The following is a 24,182-nucleotide window of genomic DNA, read 5'->3' as shown; positions in this document are numbered from 1 at the left end:
CAATGCAAAGCACACTGAATGGCTACTTCACCACATCTAAGCCGGGCGCAGAAGGCGGAGTCCCCGAGGCTCCCCTCGGCGGGTTCTCGGATGGCAACTCCCGCCAGCAGAGCGGGGTCTGCCTGAGCTTCATCTGTGAAGAGGAGTACGCTGCGAGAATGCTTCCCCGTCAGGACGAGAGCGAGAGCGAGACAGAGAGACAGAGAGACAGAGACAGACAGACAGACTCGGCCTCCAGAAAATACAGAGTTAATTCTTTGAAAACAATAGTGAGGTGAGACAAAAATAATCCAGAAACAAAACGTCTTCAGTTTTTGAAACTTTCAAGTCGAAACTTTATGTTAAGGAAAACCAGCCAGGTAATGGTTAGAGGCATCTTCAGTGTCTTGGTGAGCTGAGCCCCGGTTACTGCACCTTACAGCTGTATCTGTGTGTGTACACACGTGTGTGTAAATATGTACGCGTGCAATCTAGTTTTTCATCTGCAAAGGTTTACATTTTACACTGGACTTTGTGCCAGCTGAATAAAACAGAAAAAAAAACAATGTGGCAACTAGTCCCTTGATACAATGCAATAGACTTTAAGTAGCGCTAAAGGTGCATGTCTGCAGGAGCGGGGATTCCAGATGACCGCCTCCTGCAAAGGGGAAAACCTCAGTAGGGTATCTGAGCATCCCATGTAAAAGCTGCAGTCACCTCACAGCTCAGGGACAAGTAAAAGATCTTTGGAGGACAAAGGGAATACAAAAGCTGCACACTTTTCGTATTCTGTTTGTCTGACTGTAAGTTAGGAACACATCAACTTTGCTGACTCCCGGCACACAGCTTGTAAACGCAGATTCACAGCACTGTCCACGTAATCGTCCTGCTCCCAGACGCCCGGGCAGGTGCTGTTCACAGAACCCATGGACCGGTGACTTTAACACAGATTACGGGTCTGCTCAGCTTCGGGTACACTGATGGCGTCTCCACGTTCCAGACGCCCCTGCCCAACTCCGCCTCAATGTGCTCGGGACCTGATGTGCAGGTCTTTAAAGACCAAATGGTAGGAATTAGCTAAATTAACTAAAGTAAGCTTTGAGCATGGAATCATGTGTTGAAATCACATGTTGCAACAGACTCACTTAAAGACAACATTCAACCAGCCAAAACAAGCAAACAAAAAGTGGGGAAAAAATCCTGTAACACCAATTAGGTCTCCATTTGTTACCCAATCGATGAAGACTTCACGTCATAACACGAAATATACCGCGACTGACATGCAACCAGAGACCAAGTCGCCTCAAGCATAACCAAGCCCACAAGGGTTACCTAACCAAGCAATCTCACGACCATGATGTCTGGCGATGGTTCTAATCTGTTAATAAGGAGTGCAAAGAGCCTCAGCTTTAGGGCGTCACCGGACTCACCCCAACGTCACCAGGATTATGTGGAGGCACAGTTAACGGCACCTGTATAACTGCCCACTCCCCAGAAAGTTCTACTGCACCGCGGCCTAATGGGTCAAAGCCACGGCCTGCAGTGCCAGATTCCAGATGAGCTCCAGCTCCCTGCTAATGTGCCTGGGAAAGCAGCAAGAGTGGCCCTAGTGCTTGGGCCCTGCACCCATGTACGTAGGACACTGGGAAGAGGCTCCTGGCTCCTGGCTCCAGCCTGGCCCAGCCCCGACTGTTGCAACCATTTGGAGAGTGAACAAGCAGATGGAAGATTTCTCTGTCTTTTCCTCTCTGTAACTCTGCCTCTCAAATAAATAAATCTCTTAAAAAATTCTTATTTTATTTGAAAACTATTGCATGCTCTCTTAAGAACAAATTTCTGGAATCCTTTGGTCTGTTCCTGTAACTGCTACACTTAAATTATAAAAGACAAACAGAACTACTATTTTTTCAAGGAAGCCTCCCACTATCTTCTCAAAGGTCATGTCCTGGAGGAAGAGGATCTAGAACGGTGTTTTTCCCTTTATTCTCTTCAGGTAATTACACACGAGCACCGCATGTGTAACAGAGAGCACACAGCCGCCTGCCGCTCCTGCAGACCCAAGTGTACAGCGAGCAGGGGTCCACATCTCACCTCTGCTAACAATTCACAATGCTTGACTCTCCGAAGAGGGTAACATGTTAACAGCTTCAAAAATGCAAACAGCAGTGGCCTGCGTTGTGGTGTAGTGGGTAAAAGCCACCACCAGCCACGCTGGCATCCCCTATGGATGCAGGTTCGTGTCCTGGCTGCTCCACTTCTGATCTAGCTCCCTGGTAATGTTCCTGGGAAAGCACTGGAAGATGACCCAAGTCCTTGGGCCCCTGCAGCCATGTAGGAAACCCAGAAGAAGATCATGACTCCTGGGTTCCATCTGGCCCAGCTCTGGCCATTGCAGCTATTGGAGAATGAACCAGCACACGCAAGATTTTCTCTCTCTCCCTCTCTGTACTCTGCCTTTCAAATAAATAAAATAATTCTTAAGAAAAAAGTAAAAAAGAATTAAAAGCCACTCTGAGAAGTGAAGACACACAGGTGTTTGCCAAGGCGTCACAGCAGTTGGACAGGACTGTTGTGATTACCTAACTAAATGAGCTGCTGGTAGGAGAGCTCTTCAGTTCAGTGCAAAAGGTTCCCAGAGGGAACAGAACACTCCTCTGGAACAGAACATTTTAAACCTGTACAGGGGCTGGTGCTGTGGTGCAGCAGGTTAAAGCCCCAGCCTGCAGCACTGGCATCCCATATGGGCGCCGGTTCAAGTCCCACTGCTCCTCTTCAGATCCAGCTCTCTGCTATGGCCTGGGAAAGCAGCAGAAGATGACACAAGTGATTGGGCCCCTGCACCCACATGGGAGACCAGGAAGAAGCTCCTGGCTCTTGGCTTCGGATCAGCGCAGCTCTGGCTGTTGTGGTCATTTGGGGAGTGAACCAACAGAATGGAAGACCTCCTTCTCTCTCTATCTCTACCTCTCTCTGTAACTCTTTCAAATAAATAAAAAATAAATCTTAAAAATCTGTATAGACTTACATCAAAGGAAAGAACTGGAATGAGGTTTTCTAAAATCGGAACCAGTAGGAGACGTGACGGGATGGTAATTCTGCCGTTTGTGGGGAGCACTATGTCTGTACACAGGAGAGCAGACGAAACACAGCCCCATCACTTCTGTTCTCTGGAACACTGGCCGGCTTTATGTTCCCTTAAGACAGCAACAACCAGCACAAACCAGCAACAGAGAACCTCTCTGCCAAAGTTAAGAACAGCTGGTGTGGTCAGTGCACAGAAACAGTTCTGAGACAAAAAGCCAGGAAAGCAATTTACTATTTTTCATGAAGAGAAAAAAAGTAGTTAACTCTCAAATTCAGAGTACCAAGTTCATGAAGTACAGAGATAAAAAAAAAAAAAAAAAGAAAAGCAGGACTCTGCTTAAGTAACTCACATGCGACTGTATTTCAGACATCCTAGTAGGAACTTTTCTCAAGTATTTTTAATGTTTCCCTGACTTCTATATACACAAAGGATTACTATCAGCACATTTAGGGAATACGAGATCGCCTTCATTTTAAGTACAAAATGTGGAAAAAACTCATTGTGCTGATACGGTAGATCAGTCAAAAAGCTACTTATCCATTACTCACAGACACCAGCTACTGACCTACAACACAGCACTGAATACAACAGAGAAACAGACGACTGAGAAACGTTGTCTCACAGACAACACTACCAGGTAGCCACGGAGTACTCTTGTTCTGGAAACGGAAAGCAAACAGGCCAAGCAAGAGGATGATTCTGTAGTGCCACAGCAGTGACTGAACACCAGCGTTATCTACTGAGGTTACAAACCCCTTGGGGGGTTTAGTTTGTCAGGGGGTGGGCAGCAGTGGCTACTGATCTCTGTTATGCAAACAATGGCACACAATTATGACCAATAACATACACAATATTTGGGCCTCCATTAAAGTATCATCTAAAAACCTCTGTCACACTGCAGAACAAGATATTTGAGGATTTTAGGACAATCTTTCAAATTCCAGCTTACAGAAAGGGTGTGTTCCTAAAAACATGAATTTGGCTGTTATATCAACAAAAGTGAAGAATTACTTTATTTAGAGAGTTTGATACTTAAACATGAACTGTTGTGGTAATGAAATAACTTGGTTTAGGCTTGGCCTATTCTTCCCCGCCCTGAATCAGACAGAAGCCAGCTTCCTTCAAACATGGTGGACTGAGGGGCGTCCTCAGGGGCAGCCACACTCTCACTCCTTCCATGGGGAGTGTGGACCCACCACACCAATCCAGAGACTCCCTGTCCCAAATACAAGGCCTGCTCGGCAGAAGGGAGGCGTCAGACAGTCACCACTTAGCAGGATTCGCTCTAACTGCTCTTCCAACCAACCAGCTCAGATGCAAAGCTGCAGCGTTCTCCATGGCGCTGAGGAAGGAGACAAGAAGGCAACTCTGCCCTAGGCCAGGCCTGCGTGAAGATCCTGGCTCAACCAGAAGACAACAAAAGGGTCCGGAGGATGGAGCGAGCAGGGCTCAGGTCTGGATGCTACAGTCTGCTCACAGGCAGTATGAAACACCCGTACTTCGGATTCAAGAGCAAGCCAAAGCCCACACTCAGCGAAACATCAGGTAAGCACCTAGAGCTGTAATTGGGAAGCTAAATACCAGGAAACTTGAAAAGAGTCTGACCACATACGTAACACTATACGTAATGGAGTTTGAACTCGTGCAACTGCGGGGCCAACTGCGCTGGAGACAATTTAGTATCACTCTCGTACAGACCGGTACTGGGACGGAACGTTACCAGAGGGTTATGGTCCACCTGTGTCTAATACAAAGCAGTGATAAGAGCAGCTCTCTGCAGATAACACTGAGAACACACGCATGGGGGAGCTGCGGTTTCCTGGTTTAAAATCCCTCAATCACGGAACTAGTTCTAACAAGAAAAGGAAATCACCACTCACTTTTACTCAAGGTTTTACTGAATCAATTTTGTTGACTCCAGGCCAAAATTACATGTTCATTTTTTAAATGAATGAAGCCTAGTCCTTAAAGAGTCCTAAGGATGCATCTGATGATCATTTGCATATGGAAGAGGAGCCCTGTGTGCACACGTGTGGAGGGCGGGACCACACTGCGTCACACCAGGCTTCACGCGTTACTGGGCTCTGCAGGATCTACTTTAATCAAGACAGCTAAAGTCATGTATTAAAATACAAGAGGACTTCAAAAACTTTGTGGAAAGATGAAATGAAAAGGTAAACTATTTGGTGCAAAAATTTTTTGAAATCCATGCATAGTGGGTTTTTTTTTTTTTTTTTTTGTAATACATACTTTCCATGAGCTTTTTGAAGACCCTGTGTCTAACAGGGTTCAGAAGGTATATCATTCGAGAAAGGAATGTTTCCACACAGCAGTACCTTTCTACAAGGGCATGTGACTGACTTAGCCTACGTCAAAGCTCGCCACTGATTTTCTTCCAGTAGCACCTTTTCCTGGCCATCTTAAAAGCTTCAGAAGACAGGGTCTGAACCATCGTCATTTCAAACGCTTCCTTAGACACCTCAATGTCCCCCAAACGCCAGGCAGCACGGACGCTTAAACTTGGGAGCCGAGAAACAATAAGCCGGCGTTACACCAAAGACCACGAACGAACACCCAAGCGGCAAACTGGCTGTGCACCTGCATTCCCAGGGTGGAGAGCACACACCTGCAGGGGATCTCTAGGCAACGAACACAAGGCTCAATAAAATTAGAGAAGCTTTCAAAGACCTTGTCCTTGGACATCACCAGCTGTGGAAACTATTAACTGCAAAATGTACTTCCAGGGATAGAATGATTTTTGAAACTATGACTGACAGAATGATCATCGGACAAAAGAAGTCTAAATTGGTACGCTCTTTTCATAAGGCTGATCAACACAATGTCTACACGGGGAACACGGTGCTGCGGAGCCTACACGTGTTCCGTGTTCCTGCTCTCTCCCAGCAGTGTGCACTGTCTGGAGATGCAGTGTCTCTCACACCGAAGCCCCGGGGATACTGGAGTTGCCGTCACACAGCTTCTAAGGGCTCCAATGGAAGGTGGCAGGACACGCCCTGCACACACCGGAAATAAAGGGGGACGTGTCTGACCTTTGTACTTTGAGCTCCTCACAGGAAAAGTGTTCTGTAAACTCAAGCTGTTATCTGAAGGGCAACAGAAACAAATAATTCTCAGACAAAAAACCTTTTTTGAAAAATCCTAATTTTTAAGACAGTTCCTAATGTCCAATATAGGATATAAGATACTGGCATTTAGCTATTCAAACTTATATATAGAAGTACAGTACTTTGGAGAAGTACAAAGAAATACTTTTAAAAATACATGTATATAAATTAATGAAACTAGTATTTAAAAGATTTAATACAAGGAAAAAATGTATAGTGGTACCAATTCTTAATACAAATTATTAAGCATAGTTTATATAATTTCAAAAGTTATTCACATTATTGCTCGATACCACAGTTGTATGGAACAAGTTCTTGACACACATCAAAACCTGTATAATTTCAGGCTTATGAAAACAAAAATTTACACATAAGTCATTCAGAAATCTAGAAAATATTAAAATGCATGAAGATATGTACAACCAAAAGGGAGAAACATGTGTGTATGCTTGTTCAAAACAAGCCAATCTAACTGCAATGCATAGGTCACATTCTCAATCAAGGAAATGCACGTAACTGAACTAGAAGTGAACCAGTGGGTAACACCGCGTCCGTTTCTTAGTAACAAACTGCTCTCAATAAGATGGGGTATTCAACACTCTAGAACCTCTGCTTTCTTTCAAAAACATAGTTCTACAATGATGCTAGATCTGGAGAAATATTCTTCTTAAAAATGTTAAAAGGAGTACTTCCATATTTTTATATAAGATTTGATAAGCAATAAAAATAACCCAAGTAAGGCTATTATTAGTATCATCTCGACCAAAAATATACAGATTGTGATGCTACTCTACTTTGCGATCCTGAGCTCTAGGAACCACTGATGCATGCACACCATCCATTGATTTGCCTACTCTAGGAGTAAAAATAATTTAATTCTGCCGCACCACCTTGGAAGACAAGCAGGCCTTCATGATGGCACAGACGTAACCGCTGTAAACAGTGTTAGGAACTGTATGGAAGGGGGAATGTCTGGTTCCAAAGGCTTTTAAAATAATAATGACTAGGTTAAATGTAAAAGCAAGAAAAAATAATACAAATTGTGCTTGCTAGAATAGATAAGTAGAGCCTTACAAAGGTGTTTTTCTATGTTAAGGAATTTATAAATAAAGGATTCTGTGTACCTTGGTGATAAAATAAAAAAGGCTGGCCACTTTTTATGCTAAGTTCAAATGTATTTTTTGATAATACAAAAAAGTAATCCTTGAAACTCAGAATACATAACAGAACAGAGCACAATAACTTAAGTATTAAACATCTGTATGAAATAACTTGCAAAGTTTGACAAAAATGCACACTTAGAACATGCGGTTATTTAGAAAAAAACAAACAAACAAAAAACACCACACTATTCTGTAGAACCAATGTTATGTCACCACCAGGAGAGCACCAAGCAAGGCACCATTGGAAAGACAACATACTTGGAAAGTCTCTATAAATAAGATCAACGCTAATCTGGTCGAAAAATCGGTGTCTTTGGTAAAAATTCTATGAGGATGACCTGTAAAAGGAGAAGAAAAGGTTTTAAAGAGATTTAAACAGATTTTTAATCTTAAAATTTCAGTTATATTTCTCTCACTTATATCAGTTACAATTTTGAAAATCCATTCACATTTTAAAATAGCAATTTTATATTATTAAAACACATTATTTGATAACACAGAGCTCCATCACTGAAAATTTTTCTGGACCTTAACCAAACATGCAACATACCTCAGTTCTAAGCAGAGGAAGACTGTGTGGGAAGGCGGTGGATGGGTGATAAGGCCGGCATCCCTAACACCCTGGAGCCCCGCCTCCCCCCCCCCCCCCACGCACACGCATGTATGGGTGAACCAGGAAAGGGGCTAGCTCTCACTGAGAACTTACCACCCAGCAGGTGCACCACACCGCTGGACATGTCTGCTTAACCCCAACAACTCCTGTGTGCAGCAAGTGCCACTGTCCCCACTTCCCAGGTGAGGGAACAGAGTGGACCGGGGAGTTGGCATCTCTGTCTCGTTGCAAAGCCTGTCCCCTCCAGCGCAGACTGGAGCTGAACCCTTAGTCCCAGTTTTCCTCTGGCTTCCCTCATTTATCAACTCAGCTCCCTGATCTTTAGGTCCTGGAGCTGCCCTAGATCGACAATACAGGGACTTAAGTTAGCAAAATCAAAGATCAAAATATTGGCCCGCGCTGTGGCTCAACAGGCTAATCCTCCGCCTAGCGGCGCCAGCATACCGGGTTCTAGTCCCGGTTGGGGTGCCGGATTCTGTCCTGGTTGCCACTCTTCCAGGCCAGCTCTCTGCTGTGGCCAGGGAGTGCAGTGAAGGATGGCCCAAGTGGTTGGGTCCTGCACCCCATGGGAGACCAGGATAAGCAACTGGCTCCTGCCTTCGGAACAGCGCGGTGCGCCGGCTGCAGTGTGCCAGCCGCGGCGGCCATTGGAGGGTGAACCAATGGCAAAGGAAGACCTTTCTCTCTCTGTCTCTCTCTCTCACTGTCCACTCTGCCTGTCAAAAAGTAAAAAAAAAAAAAAAAATTAAATTAAATTAAAAAAAAAATCAAAATATGTCCCAAAGGACTTTTTAATAGGAGACGGAAGGAAAATCAACAAAACAGGATGGAAGACCTCTCTCTCTCTCTCTCTCTGCCTTTGCCTCTCTGTAACTGTGCCTTTCAAATAAATACATAAATGTTTTTTAAAAAATTACTTGAGAGAATCATATGGTTTTTCTTCTGCAGTCTGTTAATGTGGTGTATCACGTTGATTGTTTTGCGAACGTTGAACCATACCTGCCTACCAGGGATAAATCCCACTTGGTCTGGGTGGATGATCTTTCTGATGTGTTGTTGCATTCTATTGGTCAGAATTTTATTGAGTATTTTTGCATCTATGTTCATCAGGATACAGATATTGGTCTGTAATTCTCTTTCAATGTTGCATCTTTTTCCAGCTTAGGAATTAAGGTGATGCTGGCTTCATAGAAAGAATTTGGGAGGATTCCCTCTTTTTCGATTGTTCTGAATAGTTTGAGAAGAATTGGAGTTAGTTCTTCTCTAAATGTCTGGTAGAATTCAGCAGTGAATCCATCTGGTCCTGGGCTTTTCTTTGTTGGGAGGGCCTTTATTACTGTTTCAATTTCTGTCTCAGTTATGGGTCTGTTTAGGTTTTCTATGTCTTCCTGGCTCAATTTAGGGAGGTTGTATGTGTCCAGGAATTTATCCATTTCTGATAGATTTCCCTGTTTGCTGGCATACAAGTCCTTGTAGTAATTTCTGATGATTCTTTTTATTTCTGTGGTGTCTGTTGTTATGTTTCCATTTTCATCTCTGATTTTATTGATTTGGGTCTTTTCTCTTCTTTTTTTAGTTAGTTGGGCCAATGGGGTGTCAATTTTGTTTTTTTTTTGTTTGTTTTTTGTTGTTGTTGTTGTTGTTTTTTTTTTTTTTCCAAAAAACCAGCTCCTTGTTTGGCTCATTTTTTGTAATGTTTTTTTGGATTCAATCCTGTTGATTTCTTCTTTGATTTTAATTATTTCTCTTCTCCTACTGGGTTTGGGTTTGGTTTGCTGCAGATTTTCTACATCCTTGAGATGACTTGAAAGCTCATCAAACGAATATATTCTACAAATTCTTTTTCTTCAGAAGCCACACATAGAGATTGGCTACTGGTCTCACTTTTTTCTAAATTCTATCTGTCTGCCACATTTAAACAAAGAAGGCACCTGCACTGTGTGTGGTGCAGCAGGTTAAAGCCCCGGCATCCCATATGGGTGCCAGTTCATGTCCCAGCTGTTCCACTTCTGATCCAGCTCCTTGCTAATGTGCCTGGGAAAGTAGTGGAAGATGGCCCAAGTCCTTGGGACCCTGCACCCACGTGGGAGACCCAGAAGAAGCTCCTGGCTCCTGGTTTTCAGATTGGCCCAGGTCTGGCCACTGTGGCCATTTGGGGAGTGAACCAGCAGATGGAAGACTTCTCTCTTTCTTTCTTTCTATAACTCTTTCAAATAAATAAAATAAATCTAAAAAAAGGTCATCTTTAATAAAAAAAAAAAAGTATCAATTGGTGTTTTTTTCTAGATGGTCTACAATATTCAAAATATGATCAGGAAGAAGTAATTTTCTTTAACAAATGAAATTTCTGTAAGCTACAGAAAAGGAAGGGTAGATAGTTAAAAGGTCCAAAATCATTAGAAAAGGAAGCACCCTCTTCTTACCAGATTATCTGCTATTTTAATTTTTAAAAATTGCTTTTTAGGGCAATTTTTTAAGATTTATTTATTTATTTGAAAGGCAGAAAGAGAGAGAAAGGTCTTCCATCTGCTGGTTCACTCCCCAAATGGCTGCAATGGACAGCGCTGAGCAGATCTGAAGCCAGGAGCCAGCAGTTTCTTCCGGATCTCCCATGCAGGTGCAGGGGCCCCAAGGACTTGGGCCATCTTCTACTGCTTTCCCAGGCCATAGCAGAGAGCTGGATCGGAAGTGGAGCAGCTGGACTGGTGCCCAAATGGGCTGCTGGCACTGCAGGCAGTGGCTTTACTGGTTATGCCACAGCGCCGGCCCCTAGGTAATTTTTAAAACCATGTAATTCCTACTTTCAACTGTTACAAATGTATAAACTCTGAGGCAAATCTAAAAAATATTTTTAGAGCAATTTTAAATTTTTAAATTTTATTCTGGATATCTGAGAGTATGAAAAATAATGAGTTCAGGAGAAGTGCTTATTGTCTAAAAGTCCACGGCAAATTACAGGACATTACAAACAAAGCAAAGCTCAGAATGTTTCGGAAGCTACTATTTTTAGTTAGTAAAAGAATGTCATAAAACAATAAATATATTTTATGAATTAATGATATTCAAATCTGTAAATCACAACATTGGGAATAACTTTTATGTTGTCTTTTCCAAAGTCAATTTAGAGATGCACACAGATGCATAGAAATTAAGGCTTCAGTTTTAAGCTAAGTGTCTGGGTTTATAAATGTAATAAATGTGTTTTCACAAAATCTTTACGTCTCCTAAATAACCATCCCTCCCCTCGAATGTATCCATCAACGCTTTTACTATCTATGATGAAAATATAAAACCAGCATTTTCCATAGGTCAACAGCTCACCTGAATGTGCTTTTTTGCGATTATAAAGAAGTATCAAGTGTCTTTCTCAACATCATGAATTTACATGTTTAATGTAATAAAGACAAGACCTACATTATTCAGTGAACTGAACAGAGCTAGTCTGTGAAAAAAGACCTTTAAAAATACCTTTTATGCTCAAGGCTAGAAGTGGGACTTGGCTGTAAGACAATGAAAGAACAGGAAAGTGCTAACAGAGAAAAATGATTTTATGATAATTCCCAACTATTTAAACGCTTTTTTAATCCATCTTTTATATATACACACACAGAGAGAGACAAAAATTCAGCAGGAATGTTAAACCCAGCACTTAGCAAAGGCTCTGGCTTGCATTTCCAACAATTACCTCTTCCTGAGGTCTTTTTCTTTTAATGTAATAACCTTTCCGTATTTACAATCAAACACCCCAGCTCAAGGGAGAATAAACACAGATTCATAGCTTCCTACAGTACTGCAAACTTTTCCAAAGGAGAAAAACGGTTCAAGTGCATCAAGGGGTCGGAATTCACGCTACAAAAGAGCGAAACCAGGTCACAGGATGAGCGCCACGGCCTCTCTGTGCTGACCTCTAAGATAATTTTACACAGCAATATTTATCTGAGCCACACTCTGGAAGCTCCTGTGATGGCCTCTGAGGTCTACAGGCAGCTCAGAGCTACACAGGCGAAAGGGCTCTTAAGCGCCAATGGCTTGGTGAAAGGTTTTCTTCCATACTTGGAAACTTGATTAGCATGATATAAAAAAGCCATATCTGACGTGGTTATTCTTTATAGAGCGCGTAAAATTTCACACTCCATCAACACATGTTCAGGCTATTTTATCTTGGCAATTAATTTATTATTTTTCAGAACACAGTGAAGCCTTGTTTTCAAGTCATTCATAACTTCATAAATCAGTCTGTGCACATCAAACCATGCATCTGTGAACCGTAGAAAATCCTTGCACGCAGGAGATTCAGCTCCTGACACCTTTGCTGATTAATAATCATGGAAAGAATAAGATCAGAAGCAAAATAAATGATCATTTAATAGAGAAACTCACAAAACAGCCCTTTAACTTACATATTCCATCATGTTACTCGTTTCACATTTCCTTTTGCTCAGTCGCCAGTGCAAACACAGCTAGACAGGCAGGAGGGAAGGGAGAGGAGTGAGCTCCTTTCACTGCGCACGCAGGCCGCCCCACTTGTCCACCTTTCATATTTCCAGCTCAACAAAAGCATCTGTTTCCATACTGCGCGACTGAGACCCCGGCAGTCCGAAGCCGCTCCCTGTGGTACCCACCTTGTGGTATAACCTATTGTTTTCCCATTCTAATAACTTCTCAATCGATCTTCGTGTCTGAAAGACAAATGAGAAAAAAGTTCACCCTCAACTGGTTTTAGAAAAACTTTGTTTTGCAGCTGCTTTTTATGTGAAAAGGGGAGAGGTAAGACACCGCCAGAGCATGGGGTGGTCCAGCACTAAATGGTGTCTGTAAAAAGCTGATCTAAACGTACCAGCCTCCAACTGAAAGCTACTCAAGTCTCAAACGCTCTATAAAATGTATAAATTTAAATATACTTCTTTCAAAATATTTTGGCAATGCTTAAAAAGTAAAGAAAAAAATTTAATGCATTAGTTAATAAACTACAAATGACTTTTGGGTAAATTAAAAAATAACTGAAAATTAATCAATAAAAAACAGTTATAAAACTCAAACTAATTTTCTTATTACTTAAAAGTAATAATCCACATTTAAAAGCCAGTTTACTGATTATTCCACAGACAGGTTTTCCAGCCAAAGTTTTTATGTAAATTAACATAAAAGTGTCATCTGGCAGCAAAATCAAAGTCTTCATTCAATAGTACTGCTTCAGGAATCAATTGAGAAATTCACTTCACTTGATTGTTGCAACACATACTACGCAGGATAGAATGCTTCTTGCTTTGCAGTCTGAATAGAGGAGGAGATAATTCATGGGCCAGGTGTTAGGATGAGACTGTGCCACAGCTGCAGGTGCAGCGCCGACAGAGCTGCCACCAGATCCCCCGCACCGTGGTGCAGCTGCAGGACGCTTGCATCGGCTGTTATTAATGTGGCGCAACTTACTGTAAACAAGCACTGTCAATCCATCGGAAGATCTGCACGTCACCCAGGGATAAGTCAGGTGAAAACTGTTAGCCTCGAACTGGTCTTAAATAATGTAATGCTACGTAATCAACTGTTCCTATTTATTTTAAGCACTCACTGTAATCTGGTGACCGTTTTACCTTGTAGCAAGCTGAACACCCTGGGCACGCCACGGTCACCTAGGTGCCAACCATAATCCATAATTACCAACAAACCACGACTGCCTTCCACTTCCCAAACTTATGTCATAAAAATCAGAACCCCACCACCTCTCTGGGCACTGGCAGCCAATGGCTAATTTATTACATTACTTTTTTAGAACAGTCTTTCTGGCAAGAATTTTCAAGGAAAAAAAATAGTGCCCTTGTTAACAATGATCAGCAGACCTCACTTGTTTCTTTGTAAAGATAGCCTTTTAGAGGCAGCTCTCCTTTTAAATGAAAATAGGGCAGCAGTTATGGTCACACTTTTTGTTAATTTAGTTGCCAGTCAGCCCCAAATCAAAAGAAAATAAGGCAGCAGAGTATAATTAGCATTCAGTTCAGTCGTTCTGTCCCTTGTCTAGCCCCCAAGCTTTGTTAAAATTGCCATCTGAATGCTGAAGGCTGGAGGGAAATCGATTTGATTCTAATCGCACCATGAAAAGAACATGATCTAACTGCTTTCAGCCCTCCGTAAATCTGTACTAGGTCTTTAGCACAATGCAACTTCCAATTTAAAAAGCACTGAATGTCTCGTCAATGACTTTGTGAAGAAAAAAGAACAAGGAGCAGACATAAAAATTCCAATAGTTGTTTAAGCATTAAAGTTCATTTGCATCACAGCGAACCTGAAAAGGGCTGACCTCTCAAACCGCCTCTCAGGTCTATGAAGTTGTAGCCGTGACAAGCTCATTGACTCTGAAAGGCTACTCTATCAATGGTGGAAAATGGCAATAGGTTCTACTCGGAGCAGGCATCTGCCTGCCCACCCGCTGCTAAACCAATGGCAAACCGATTCAAACCTCAGTCTACCTTGTAATCTTCCTTTCTAGGGCCTTTAATAACAGATTAAGATTACTATACAATTTGAGGTTTTACTTTTACTGATGGTTTGGGGCGGGGGGGGGGGGGGGGGCTGGTGGTGATAAAAGAACCAGGGTGGGGAGAAGAAGTTTTCCAAGTCCCTTATTTTACTTTAACATATAAAATAGTTCCCAAAAGATTACCACTATATTCTGCCAATATTTATTACTCAACAAGAAAAAAACGTAGCTACCACTATCATCATTTCATCAGAAACTTAAGCCATTGCTAGATTACAATAAGAGCAGGTCTCATATATCCATAAACACGTACATACACACACATATATACATACAACTTAAAGTATTAACTATAAATAACTTAAGCCAACTACCAGTATTTGAATAAAAGATAATTACAAAGCATGAACCTTAAACTTCAAAATATTTATTTTGAATAAATTTGAATCTACTCTTTGCATCTAATTAGGACGTTAATGATAGGGTCTCATATAATAATAATTGTATCTTACAATATCTAAGTGTTTGAAATCAAACAAGCTCTGGTACGCCATATTCTGAATAAGTACCTAAATATAAAATATTTCTATAACCTTGACAGTCTAAGTACATAAGCTGTGAATTAGCACCATCTAATCTTGCTATAAAGACTTTTTTCCTGCTTGACAGGTGAAAAAAAAGAACTTGCACGTGCAGCTTAATTAATCCCTGCACTTGACATGGCAATGATTTACAGTGAGGAGCAGGTGAGAACACACAAAACCAGAAAGGAGCCCTTGATGTGAGTGGGCCGCGTCCAGCACGCGAAGGTGACAAGTACACAGATCCTAGCAGTCAGTTAAAAGAAGGGGGGGAGGGCAGGGGGAAGAAACTGTGCCACAAAATTTTTTGTTAGTAGCGACAAAAGCTCAGATTAAAGGGGGGGGAGGGGGGCTTTAACTACTGAGAATGTTCAACACTCTGCAATTATTTTTAGTTAGCAAAATCAAAATATATTCTCAAGATTAAATATAATGCCAATTTGGCAGATACTGCAAAAATACGACACAGCAGTGCTTATAAAAGCTATTTCAAAGCTTTTCAATACGAAAAGAAAGCACATTACAATTGCAGCCATCTAGAAATAGAAGTTAAGAATTGATGTCCACGGGGCTGTCTGATAGTTATTTCTAATGAAATGTAGGACTATGCCAAACGTTTGTGGAAAAACGGAATTAAAACCCAAGTTTTTGCCTGTATGAAAAAAATGTTCAAGTCTACTCATAGTTTTCTGCACAAAATGCATTTTCCATGAACTTTTTAACGTATTTCATTAAGGTCCGACACTTAATAGTTACTAGCTGGACAAGCAAACCTAATCTTGGTTTTTAAAAGTTTATGTAAACTCTCAAACTCAAAATGAGCGTGCATCTGAAACATTATCACGAATGGGATCCACCCACATCAAACACCCACAAAACACCACCTTTCAGTATTCTAGGCCAGCTTCTTAAAAGAACCTCGCGCTTGTGAAAGCCCCGCGCTGACGGTCCTGGGAACCAAAAATCTCCTCGTTAGCTGAAAGACAGGGGAAGGGCAGCGCGGCTTCCCCACCGAGGGTCTAATCCCCCTCAGGCCGCCCAGAGCGGAGAGGACAGGTTAGTGGTCCTCCCAGAGGATGCCCGTCCCCTGGGGAAGACGATCCTGGATCCGGGAGAGGCCAGCAGCACAGACTCCCACCATGCAAGCACACAGCTGTCCGTGAGAAAGACGTCAGGTCACTTCCCAGCTCGGGGAGGCCAGCGCCACTCATGACAGCGACCTTCTCCACACCAACACCTGGCTCCTCAGAGTTTTCTCCCCGTGAGCTAATTCTAGCACAGCCATTCAGCCACACTGAAGTGAAAAACGACGGAGCTGACACAGTAGTAGAAACCGAGTGCAAAACTTTACTTCTACTCCTACTGCCCTCAGTCCCTTTGAAAGTTTTGGTAGAATTGTAGAAACGAGCCCAGACACGAAAACCGCCAGAGAAGTAAAAGGGTCAGAATAATTCACAAAATAGCTAATTAATTAAGGGTTGGCAGCAATATTAGATGTGATATACTACCAAAGAAAGCTTAAAATAGTAAAACACACACTAAATAAATGGAAACATTAAGTTACTACAATAAAAAAACTAAGATTCTCTGAAAATTCAAACGTAACTTTCATGAAGCATTTTTGTAGTTTCTCCTCGATACCGCAACTTTTAAGGAATTGACTTATTATTCCCTACATATAAATAATGAACCGCTACACACACGTGAGTGTTCCAGGTCAGTACGGAACCACTTAGGAAATCTTAGTGTATTACGCTTCTATTTTGTTACCGCCATTACTTAATAGAATATTCATTACTGATGATTCATTTATTCACAATCATTTGAAAAAGCAGTTATTCAAAGAAGTGGCTTTCCAGATCTTACTAACAAAACCAAACCTCAGCACTTTCAGAGTACTTACAGCCAAATAAGAAAACACAAAACGTGGAAACTGTCACAAAATTCCTCTGAATTTTCTGCAAAGAAATAGAATTATCAGTCCTTACAAGACAAAGACGCTAAAACATGCTAACAAAATGTTAAATAGGATATCCCACTAATAATGATTTATAAAAGTTCAGCTATTTAAATGTACAATTAAAATTTATTTCAATTAGGGGCCTACGCTGTGGCTCTCCAGCGCTCTGCTATGGCCTGGGAAAGCTGTAAAAGATGGCCCAACCCGCACGTGTGACCTGGAAGAGGCTCCTGGCTTTGGATTGGCCCCAGCTATGGCCATTATGGCCATTTAGGGAGTGGACCAGCGGACCTCCTCTACCTTTCAAATAAATAAATAAATCTTTAAAAACAATTTCTATTGGATATATCATAACATTACAAAATGTCAAAGCCGAACTTCAAATGTTCAATTTCTTAAATTTTAATTTGAAGCTTCTAAATTGATAAGATTGCTTTAGTTATAATAAAGTTTTAAATATTTTTTATTTTTAACTTTTATCTTTAGACAGCTGTGCAAACAAATTGTTAAAATAAGTAAAACAAGGTTTTTAGTTGTGAGTTATTAGAAGGAAAACATAAATAATTTTAAAAGAATTATTTTCATTTAGGAGAAAGTTCACCCGATTCTCGTTTGTGTTGAATATTAAATCTTATATTCCAAAGATGTGCAAAAAATGAAACAGCATATCAAAAAATCATGATACACGAAAAATCTAGATTCATCAACAAGATAAACTAGCATATGAACAGATTCCTCAAAATGATTTTTAAACAAATTCCCTTCCTGTATGTAAAAGCTCTTTTAAAAATTTTAAGTGAATATTAACTTTAAAATAATCTAGATATACTAAAATATCCAACAAAGTATCGCTAGAACAACCCTGTCAGTACTGTTTAATAGTAATACCGTTAGGCAGAGATGAGTAAAACAACGGCTAGTATCGTGTGTATCAAAAATATCCTCTCGGGGCAGGCACTGTGGTGCAGGTTAATCCTCTACCAGTTCTGGTCCCTGCTCTTCCTTGTCCGATCCAGCTCTCTGCTAAGGCCTGAGAAAGCAGAAGACGGCCCAAGAACTTGAACTTGGGCCCCTGTACCCACATGTGAGACCTGGAAGAAGCTCCTGGCTTCAGACAGGCCCAGCTCCAGCAGAAGCGGCCATCTGGGGAGTAAATCAGCCAATGGAAGACCTCTCTCTGTCTCCCCTACTCTGTCTGTAACTCTACCTCTCAAATAAATAAAAATCTTTTCAAAAAATCCTCTTGGGGCCGGCACCATGGCTCACATGGCTAATCCTCCACCTGTGGTGCTGGCACCTTGGGTTCTAGTCCTGGTCGGGGTGCCAGATTCTGTCCCGGTTGCTCCTCTTCCAGGCCAGCTCTCTGCTGTGGCCCGGGAGAGCAGTGGAGGATGGCCCAAGTGCTTGGGCCCTGCACCCCATGGGAGACCAGGAGAAGCACCTGCCTGCCGGCTTCAGATCAGGGCGGTGCGCCGGCCGTGGTGGCCATTTGGGGGGTGAACCAACGGAAGGAAGACCTTTCTCTCTGTCTCTCTCACTGTCTAACTCTATCTGTCAAATTAAAAAAAAAAAAAATCCTCTTAACATATCACTGAGCTGTGATTGATAGGTACTAATAAGAATTATCATCAAAAGTATATGATCTAGGCTACTGAGTTGTCATTAACTATTTTTAAGGTTTATTTATTTGAAAGGTAGAGTTCCAGAGAGAAGAAAAAGCTGAGAGAGAGAAAGAAAGGGAGTATGTGTGTGTGTAGAGAGAGAGAGAGAGAGGGAGGGAGGAAGGAGAGAGGGAGAGAGGTGGGAGGAAGGGAGAAGGGGGAGAGAGGGGGAGGGAGGGAGAGGGGGGAGGGAGGGGGGGAGAGAGAGAGAGAGAGAGAGAAGAGAGAGGAGAGAGAGGAGAGAGGGAGAGACAGATATCTTCCATCTACTGATTTACTCCCTAGATGGCGGCAACAACCATTATTCTAACAGGTCGAAGCCAGGAGCTTCCTCTGGGTCTCCCGTGTGGGTGTAGGGCCCAAGCCTTTGGGCCATCCTCCGCTGCTTTCCCAGATGCATTAGCAGGGAGCTGGATTGGAAGCAGAGCAGCTGGGACTCAAACAGGTGCCAATATGAGATGCTGGTACTGCAGACGGTGGCTTAACCCTCTGAGCCACAATGCCTGCCCTGTCGTCAACTTTTTAGGCTAACACTGCCTACTTTGTGAATGATACAAGTTACTGCTTCTCTCCAGAAAAACACATATAAGTACCAACATAAAATGTTGCACATAATTTTAAGGGAGTTATCTGAAAACATTTCAGAAAATCCTAAGATTTCACAAAACTAAAACTGAATTTCAATTAACAGCAGAAAAATTGCTCATAAGATGAATTTCACTAAAATAAAAAGTACTACTATCAGATTTATTTTAAAACCATAAAAGTACAAAAGGAAGAATCGGTGCTAGGGACCAGCAGAGAGAACTCAGGTGAAAACAGCGGCAGCTGCTGACTGGCCACAGGAGACAGGGAACGAGAGCAGGGGCCGGCGGGTCCTCGCCGGGGGTCTGACCCCTCACAGTACTCGCTCTGCACAGCACGTCTCTACGGAGCTGTACTACTCCCACTTCACACATGAAGAGCAATAAGGAAGACCAGGGTGTGAAGTCAGGATTAGACGGCCTTCAGCCCCACTCTCCGTCACACTACAGAGCCATGACTCTGTAAAGAATGTGTTACTTTTTAAAAGGTGCTATGCGGGGCCAGCGCTGGGGCGTAGTGCCGGCACCCCATATGGGTGCTGGTTCATGTCCCGGCTGCTCCACTTCAGATCCAGCCCCCTGCTAACGGCCTGAGAAAAACAGTGGAAGATGGCACTAGTGTTTGGGCCCCTGCCACCACGTGGGAGACCCAGGCCTCGGGCTGATCGAGTTCTGGCTGTTGTGGCCACCTGGGGGGTGAACCAGCAGATGGAAGATCTGTCTGTCTGTCTGTCTCTCTCTGCAATTCTTTCAAACAAATAAATAAAAGATATTATGCTGAGACAAGTAGCTATCTATGACTTACAAGTTATCTAAACCACCCTAATCAGGTTGTCAGTCTGGAATAGCCAACTTACTCTGAAACTTGATTAACATAATCAAGAAAATAGATGGGAAGAGGTAGATGAAAACTGGAACCTACAGAAACATCAAATGGCCATCTGAGGACTGAAACACATGACCTGTATTAGAAACTCACTGGGTGGGTCCAAGCAGAGCGTCACAGAAGCAGATGGACAAATCCTGCAAACCACACATCAACTTGAGGTCTAAACACGCCCAGAGAACTGATATTAATCAGCTGGCAAACACATTTCCTACCAGCTCTAACACAGTGCCCTCTGCACATGCAAGGCTCGAAGTGTACAGGTTTCTGAGTGCCCTCTTCTACTCTGGTTAACAGCAAACTGTCAGAGTGGGCATTTACCCTAGCAGTTAGGATGCCTGCATCCCACAGTGGAGTCCCCGGGTTCAATTCCTGCGTGGCAGAGGGTCCCTGCCACCCACACAGGAAGCCTGGACTGCATGCAGGGAACCAGCTTCAGCCCTGACCCAGCCCCAGCTGCTGCAGGCATTTGGGAAGTAAGCCCGCAGATGGCAGCGCACTCCCCCTCCCTCCCTCCCTCCCTCCCTCTCTCTCTCCCCCTCCCTCCCTCCCTCCCTCTCCCTCCCTTCCTCCCTCCCTCCCTCAAATTTTTTGAATGTCAGTGCTGTTTACAATAATTGCCTTAATTTATATAAGAATCTGCTTTCTTAGTTTCAATGCCAACGCGCTCTTTAAAATCAAACACACTAACGCATTCCTCCAGTTATGAGGACTCTTTCCTGTGAGGTCACTTTTGCAGGGTGACTGGAATAAGGCTCCGTAAGGGCTAAACCTACGACTCGATCCTGCATGTAGTGATAGAGGAGGCAAGAAGGACCCCCTTAGGGTTGGATGCAGCACACCCAGCTCCTGGTTCCCTCGGTTCCTGTCCGGCTCACACTACAAGACGTTCTCCACCTCTCCAAGAGTGAACAGGGGTGATCCTCAGAACACTCATGGAAAACGTCTATTATGAAGAAAAAACCCTGTGCACGGACTGTAACAGCTCCCTGCACCGAAATAAACGTAACCCCATTTGGGCGCTCAGTGCCTCAGGAGGCAGTGGACTCCCAGGGCACACGGCAGTCCATACTGCACACAGTCTCCGTGCAGTGAACTGCACTCCCGACAGCCTCCCGTCCCCAAGTGTCAAGGAAGCATGTGAATCAGAGGAAAGCGAGTGTCCACAGAAACCATGCACTCTGATTGGCCAGGGAGTGGGAACTCAGCAGATGATCTTTTGAAGGCAAGTCATGTTCGTTTGCATTTGTTTTTACAAAAAACAAAGCGAAAGCAATAATACATCAATTCTTAGCTGTCCAACTGTAACTGTGTCTAAAGTCTGAAAAAATGTACTTTTTGTCCTGTATCCAACTCAACTGCCTCAGTCAAGATGAGAATATTTAAATATTAGACAGAAAAAATTACAAAAATAAATCTTCCAAAACACTAAAGAGGGCAGGGCACAGCAGAAATTGCTGTAACAACACCGAGACACCGTTCGGCTCGTCGGTTCCTGGATGCGCTTAAGTAAGCTACAGCCTACTGGAGAGCCAGAGGGTCCCACTTGTAGTCTGTGAAGTTCCTTCCAACACACCAAGGTCCTTCAAGATGGAGAGTCAAACTGTAAGAATGCAAAATGCCAGATGTTCTTTTTCTACACGCGTGAGGAAGCAGGGTATCTGGAACCCTCAGCCTGCGATTCTGACTGAGACTTAGCTTCGCAAATTCGGAGACCTCCAACAGGTTTCTTGGCCTGCACTTCAATGTTCTCATCCTTAAAACAGGAAGATACGGCTGTCCACTCTTGGAATTCTGGGAAGTACACAGGACAAATAAACTGATTAACCCAGCCCCTAGTATATGGTAAAGACTCCATAATTATTAGATGTTACCATGATATTTTACTACAAAGAACTGTTGTGAAAATTAAATTTTAAAAAATTATGTATATTACAGAGTTCAACCACTAGTACTAGAACAACAACAACACTGTAATTAACACACAGTTATTCTTAGGTGTTTAAATTTTAACTGAAAAGTGATCCCTGTTAAATTTAAGAGTGGAAAAAGAGAGGGAGGAGACATACAATTTGGGACATGCTCAATCAGACTTGCCCCAAATGATGGAGTTAGAAATGTGCCAGGAGATTACAAGACAATCCCATCAAGGTGGCATGTACCAAAGCCATCTCACTAGTCCAAGTGATCAATTTCAGTTCACAACCGATGGCTCTGATAGGTCTAAGAGTCAAAGGGATCACACAAACAAGACAAGTGTCTGCTAATACTAACTGAGAGAATCAAAAAGTGAGAGAAAGATCCAACATGGAAAGTGGGATACACAGCAGACTCATAGAATGGCAGACGTCCTAAACAGCACTCTGGCCTCAGAATCAGCCCTTAAGGCATTCGGATCTGGCTGAAGAGCCCATGAGAGTATTGTAGGCATGGAAAGCCAAGATACCATGGAAAAGAAAAAAAAAAAAAGAAGAAGAAGACCTAAATGAAAGATCTCTGTGAGTGAGATCCCAGTGGAAAGAATGGGGCCATCAAAGAAGGAGGTACCTTTCTCTGAAGGGAGGAGAGAACTTCCACTTTGAATAAGACCCTATCGGAATAAGATCAAAGTCAGCAAACTCTAAAGGCTTCCATAGCCCTGGCAACTCATGACTAGAGCCTAGGGAGATTACTGACTCCATGAACAGGAGTGTCAAATTGTTAAGTCAGCAACAGAAGTCACTGTGTACTTACATCCCATGTGAGATCTGTCCTTAATGTGTTGTCTATGTGCAGTGATGCTATAACTAGTACTGAAACAGTATTTTTACACTCTGTGTTTCTGCGTGGGTACAAACTGATGAGATCTTTACTAATTATATACTGAATCGATCTTCTGTATATAAAGATAATTGGAAATGAAAAAAAAAAACCTGGTGTTAAATTGGAAATGGCATAGAAAATTAATTAATTTTTTAAAAAAAATATTATGTAGGATCTCTGTCTTTAATGTGCTGTACACTCTTATTTAATGCTATAACTAGTATTCCAACAGTATTTTTTTCACTTTGTGTTGCTATATGGGGCCAAACTGTTGAAATCGTTACCTAATATATACTAAACTGATCTTCTGTATATAAAGAGAATTGAAAATGAATCATGATGTGATTGGAAGGGGAGAGGGAGCGGGAAAGGGGAGGGTTGTGGGTGGGAGGGAAGTTTTGGGAGGGGGAAGCCATTGTAACCCATGAGCTGTACTTTGGAAATTTATATTCATTAAATAAAAGTTTAATTAAAAAAAATTATGTATATTACATGCCTTGCTAATAGCAGATATATACTAATTATCCTTCTTTTACTTGTTCCTTGGAGTCTATCATTCCATCATATATCAACACAGATGCTATATTTCAGAGCAAAATATTTTTAAGTTATTCAAATATTGGGAACTTAGAAATTCGGAGTGATCGGCGCCACGGCTCACTTGGCTAATCCTCCACCTGTGGCACTGGCACCCCTGGTTCTAGTCCCAGCTGAGGCGCCGGATTCTGTCCCGGTTGCTCCTCTTCCAGGCCAGCTCTCTGCTGTGGCCCGGGAGGGCAGTGGAGGATGGCCCAAGTGCTTGGGCCCTGCACCCACATGGGAGACCAGGAGGAAGCACCTGGCTCCTGGCTTCGGATCAGTGCAGCGCCGGCAGTGGTAGCCATTTGGGGGGTGAACCAATGGAAGGAAGACCTTTTTCTCTCTCTGTCTAACTCTGCCTGTCCAAAAAGAAAAAAAAAAAAAGAAAGAAAGAAAAAGAAATTCGGAGTGACTGCTATTACAAACTAAGTATTATATTTTAATTAAAGTAGTTTATAAAGGTCAGATATCTAATATGATGTGAAAGTTTTTCTTCAATATAAAACAAAGGTGTCTGTAATTTAAATATTTATTTCTCTAGGTTTGCCTGCTGGACTTCTGTAAATTACATTCCTCTTTGTAAACACAGTTCATGCTGCTAGGTCTATGACTGCACCAGAACAAAGGGAGGTGAGCCCTGCCCTAGAGACCAGGCTCCCCTCCCGAGGGACTTCCACAAGAGAAGCACA

At 42.5% G+C, this 24,182-nt stretch overlaps 1 protein-coding gene across 1 annotated transcript in view; it reads right to left on the bottom strand.

Moving 5' to 3' along the window:
- Positions 1-6,282: 6,282 nt before the first annotated feature.
- The window catches only part of CHIC2 (cysteine rich hydrophobic domain 2), a 56,955-nt gene continuing 39,055 nt past the window's right edge, over positions 6,283-24,182 (bottom strand). Inside the window, exons 4-6 of the mRNA XM_062198820.1 lie at positions 12,588-12,644; positions 12,366-12,425; positions 6,283-7,690 (exon numbers count right to left, since the gene is read on the bottom strand). Of these exons, the coding sequence (XP_062054804.1) occupies positions 7,640-7,690; positions 12,366-12,425; positions 12,588-12,644 (168 nt within the window). The 3' untranslated portion in view covers positions 6,283-7,639. The remainder of the gene's footprint in view (positions 7,691-12,365; positions 12,426-12,587; positions 12,645-24,182) is intronic.

The sequence above is a fragment of the Lepus europaeus genome, chromosome 8 (genome assembly GCF_033115175.1).
Source record: "Lepus europaeus isolate LE1 chromosome 8, mLepTim1.pri, whole genome shotgun sequence".
Lineage (NCBI taxonomy): Eukaryota > Metazoa > Chordata > Mammalia > Lagomorpha > Leporidae > Lepus > Lepus europaeus.
The sequence above is the reverse complement of the archived record's forward strand: the minus strand, read 5'-3'. Positions and strand labels throughout refer to the sequence as shown.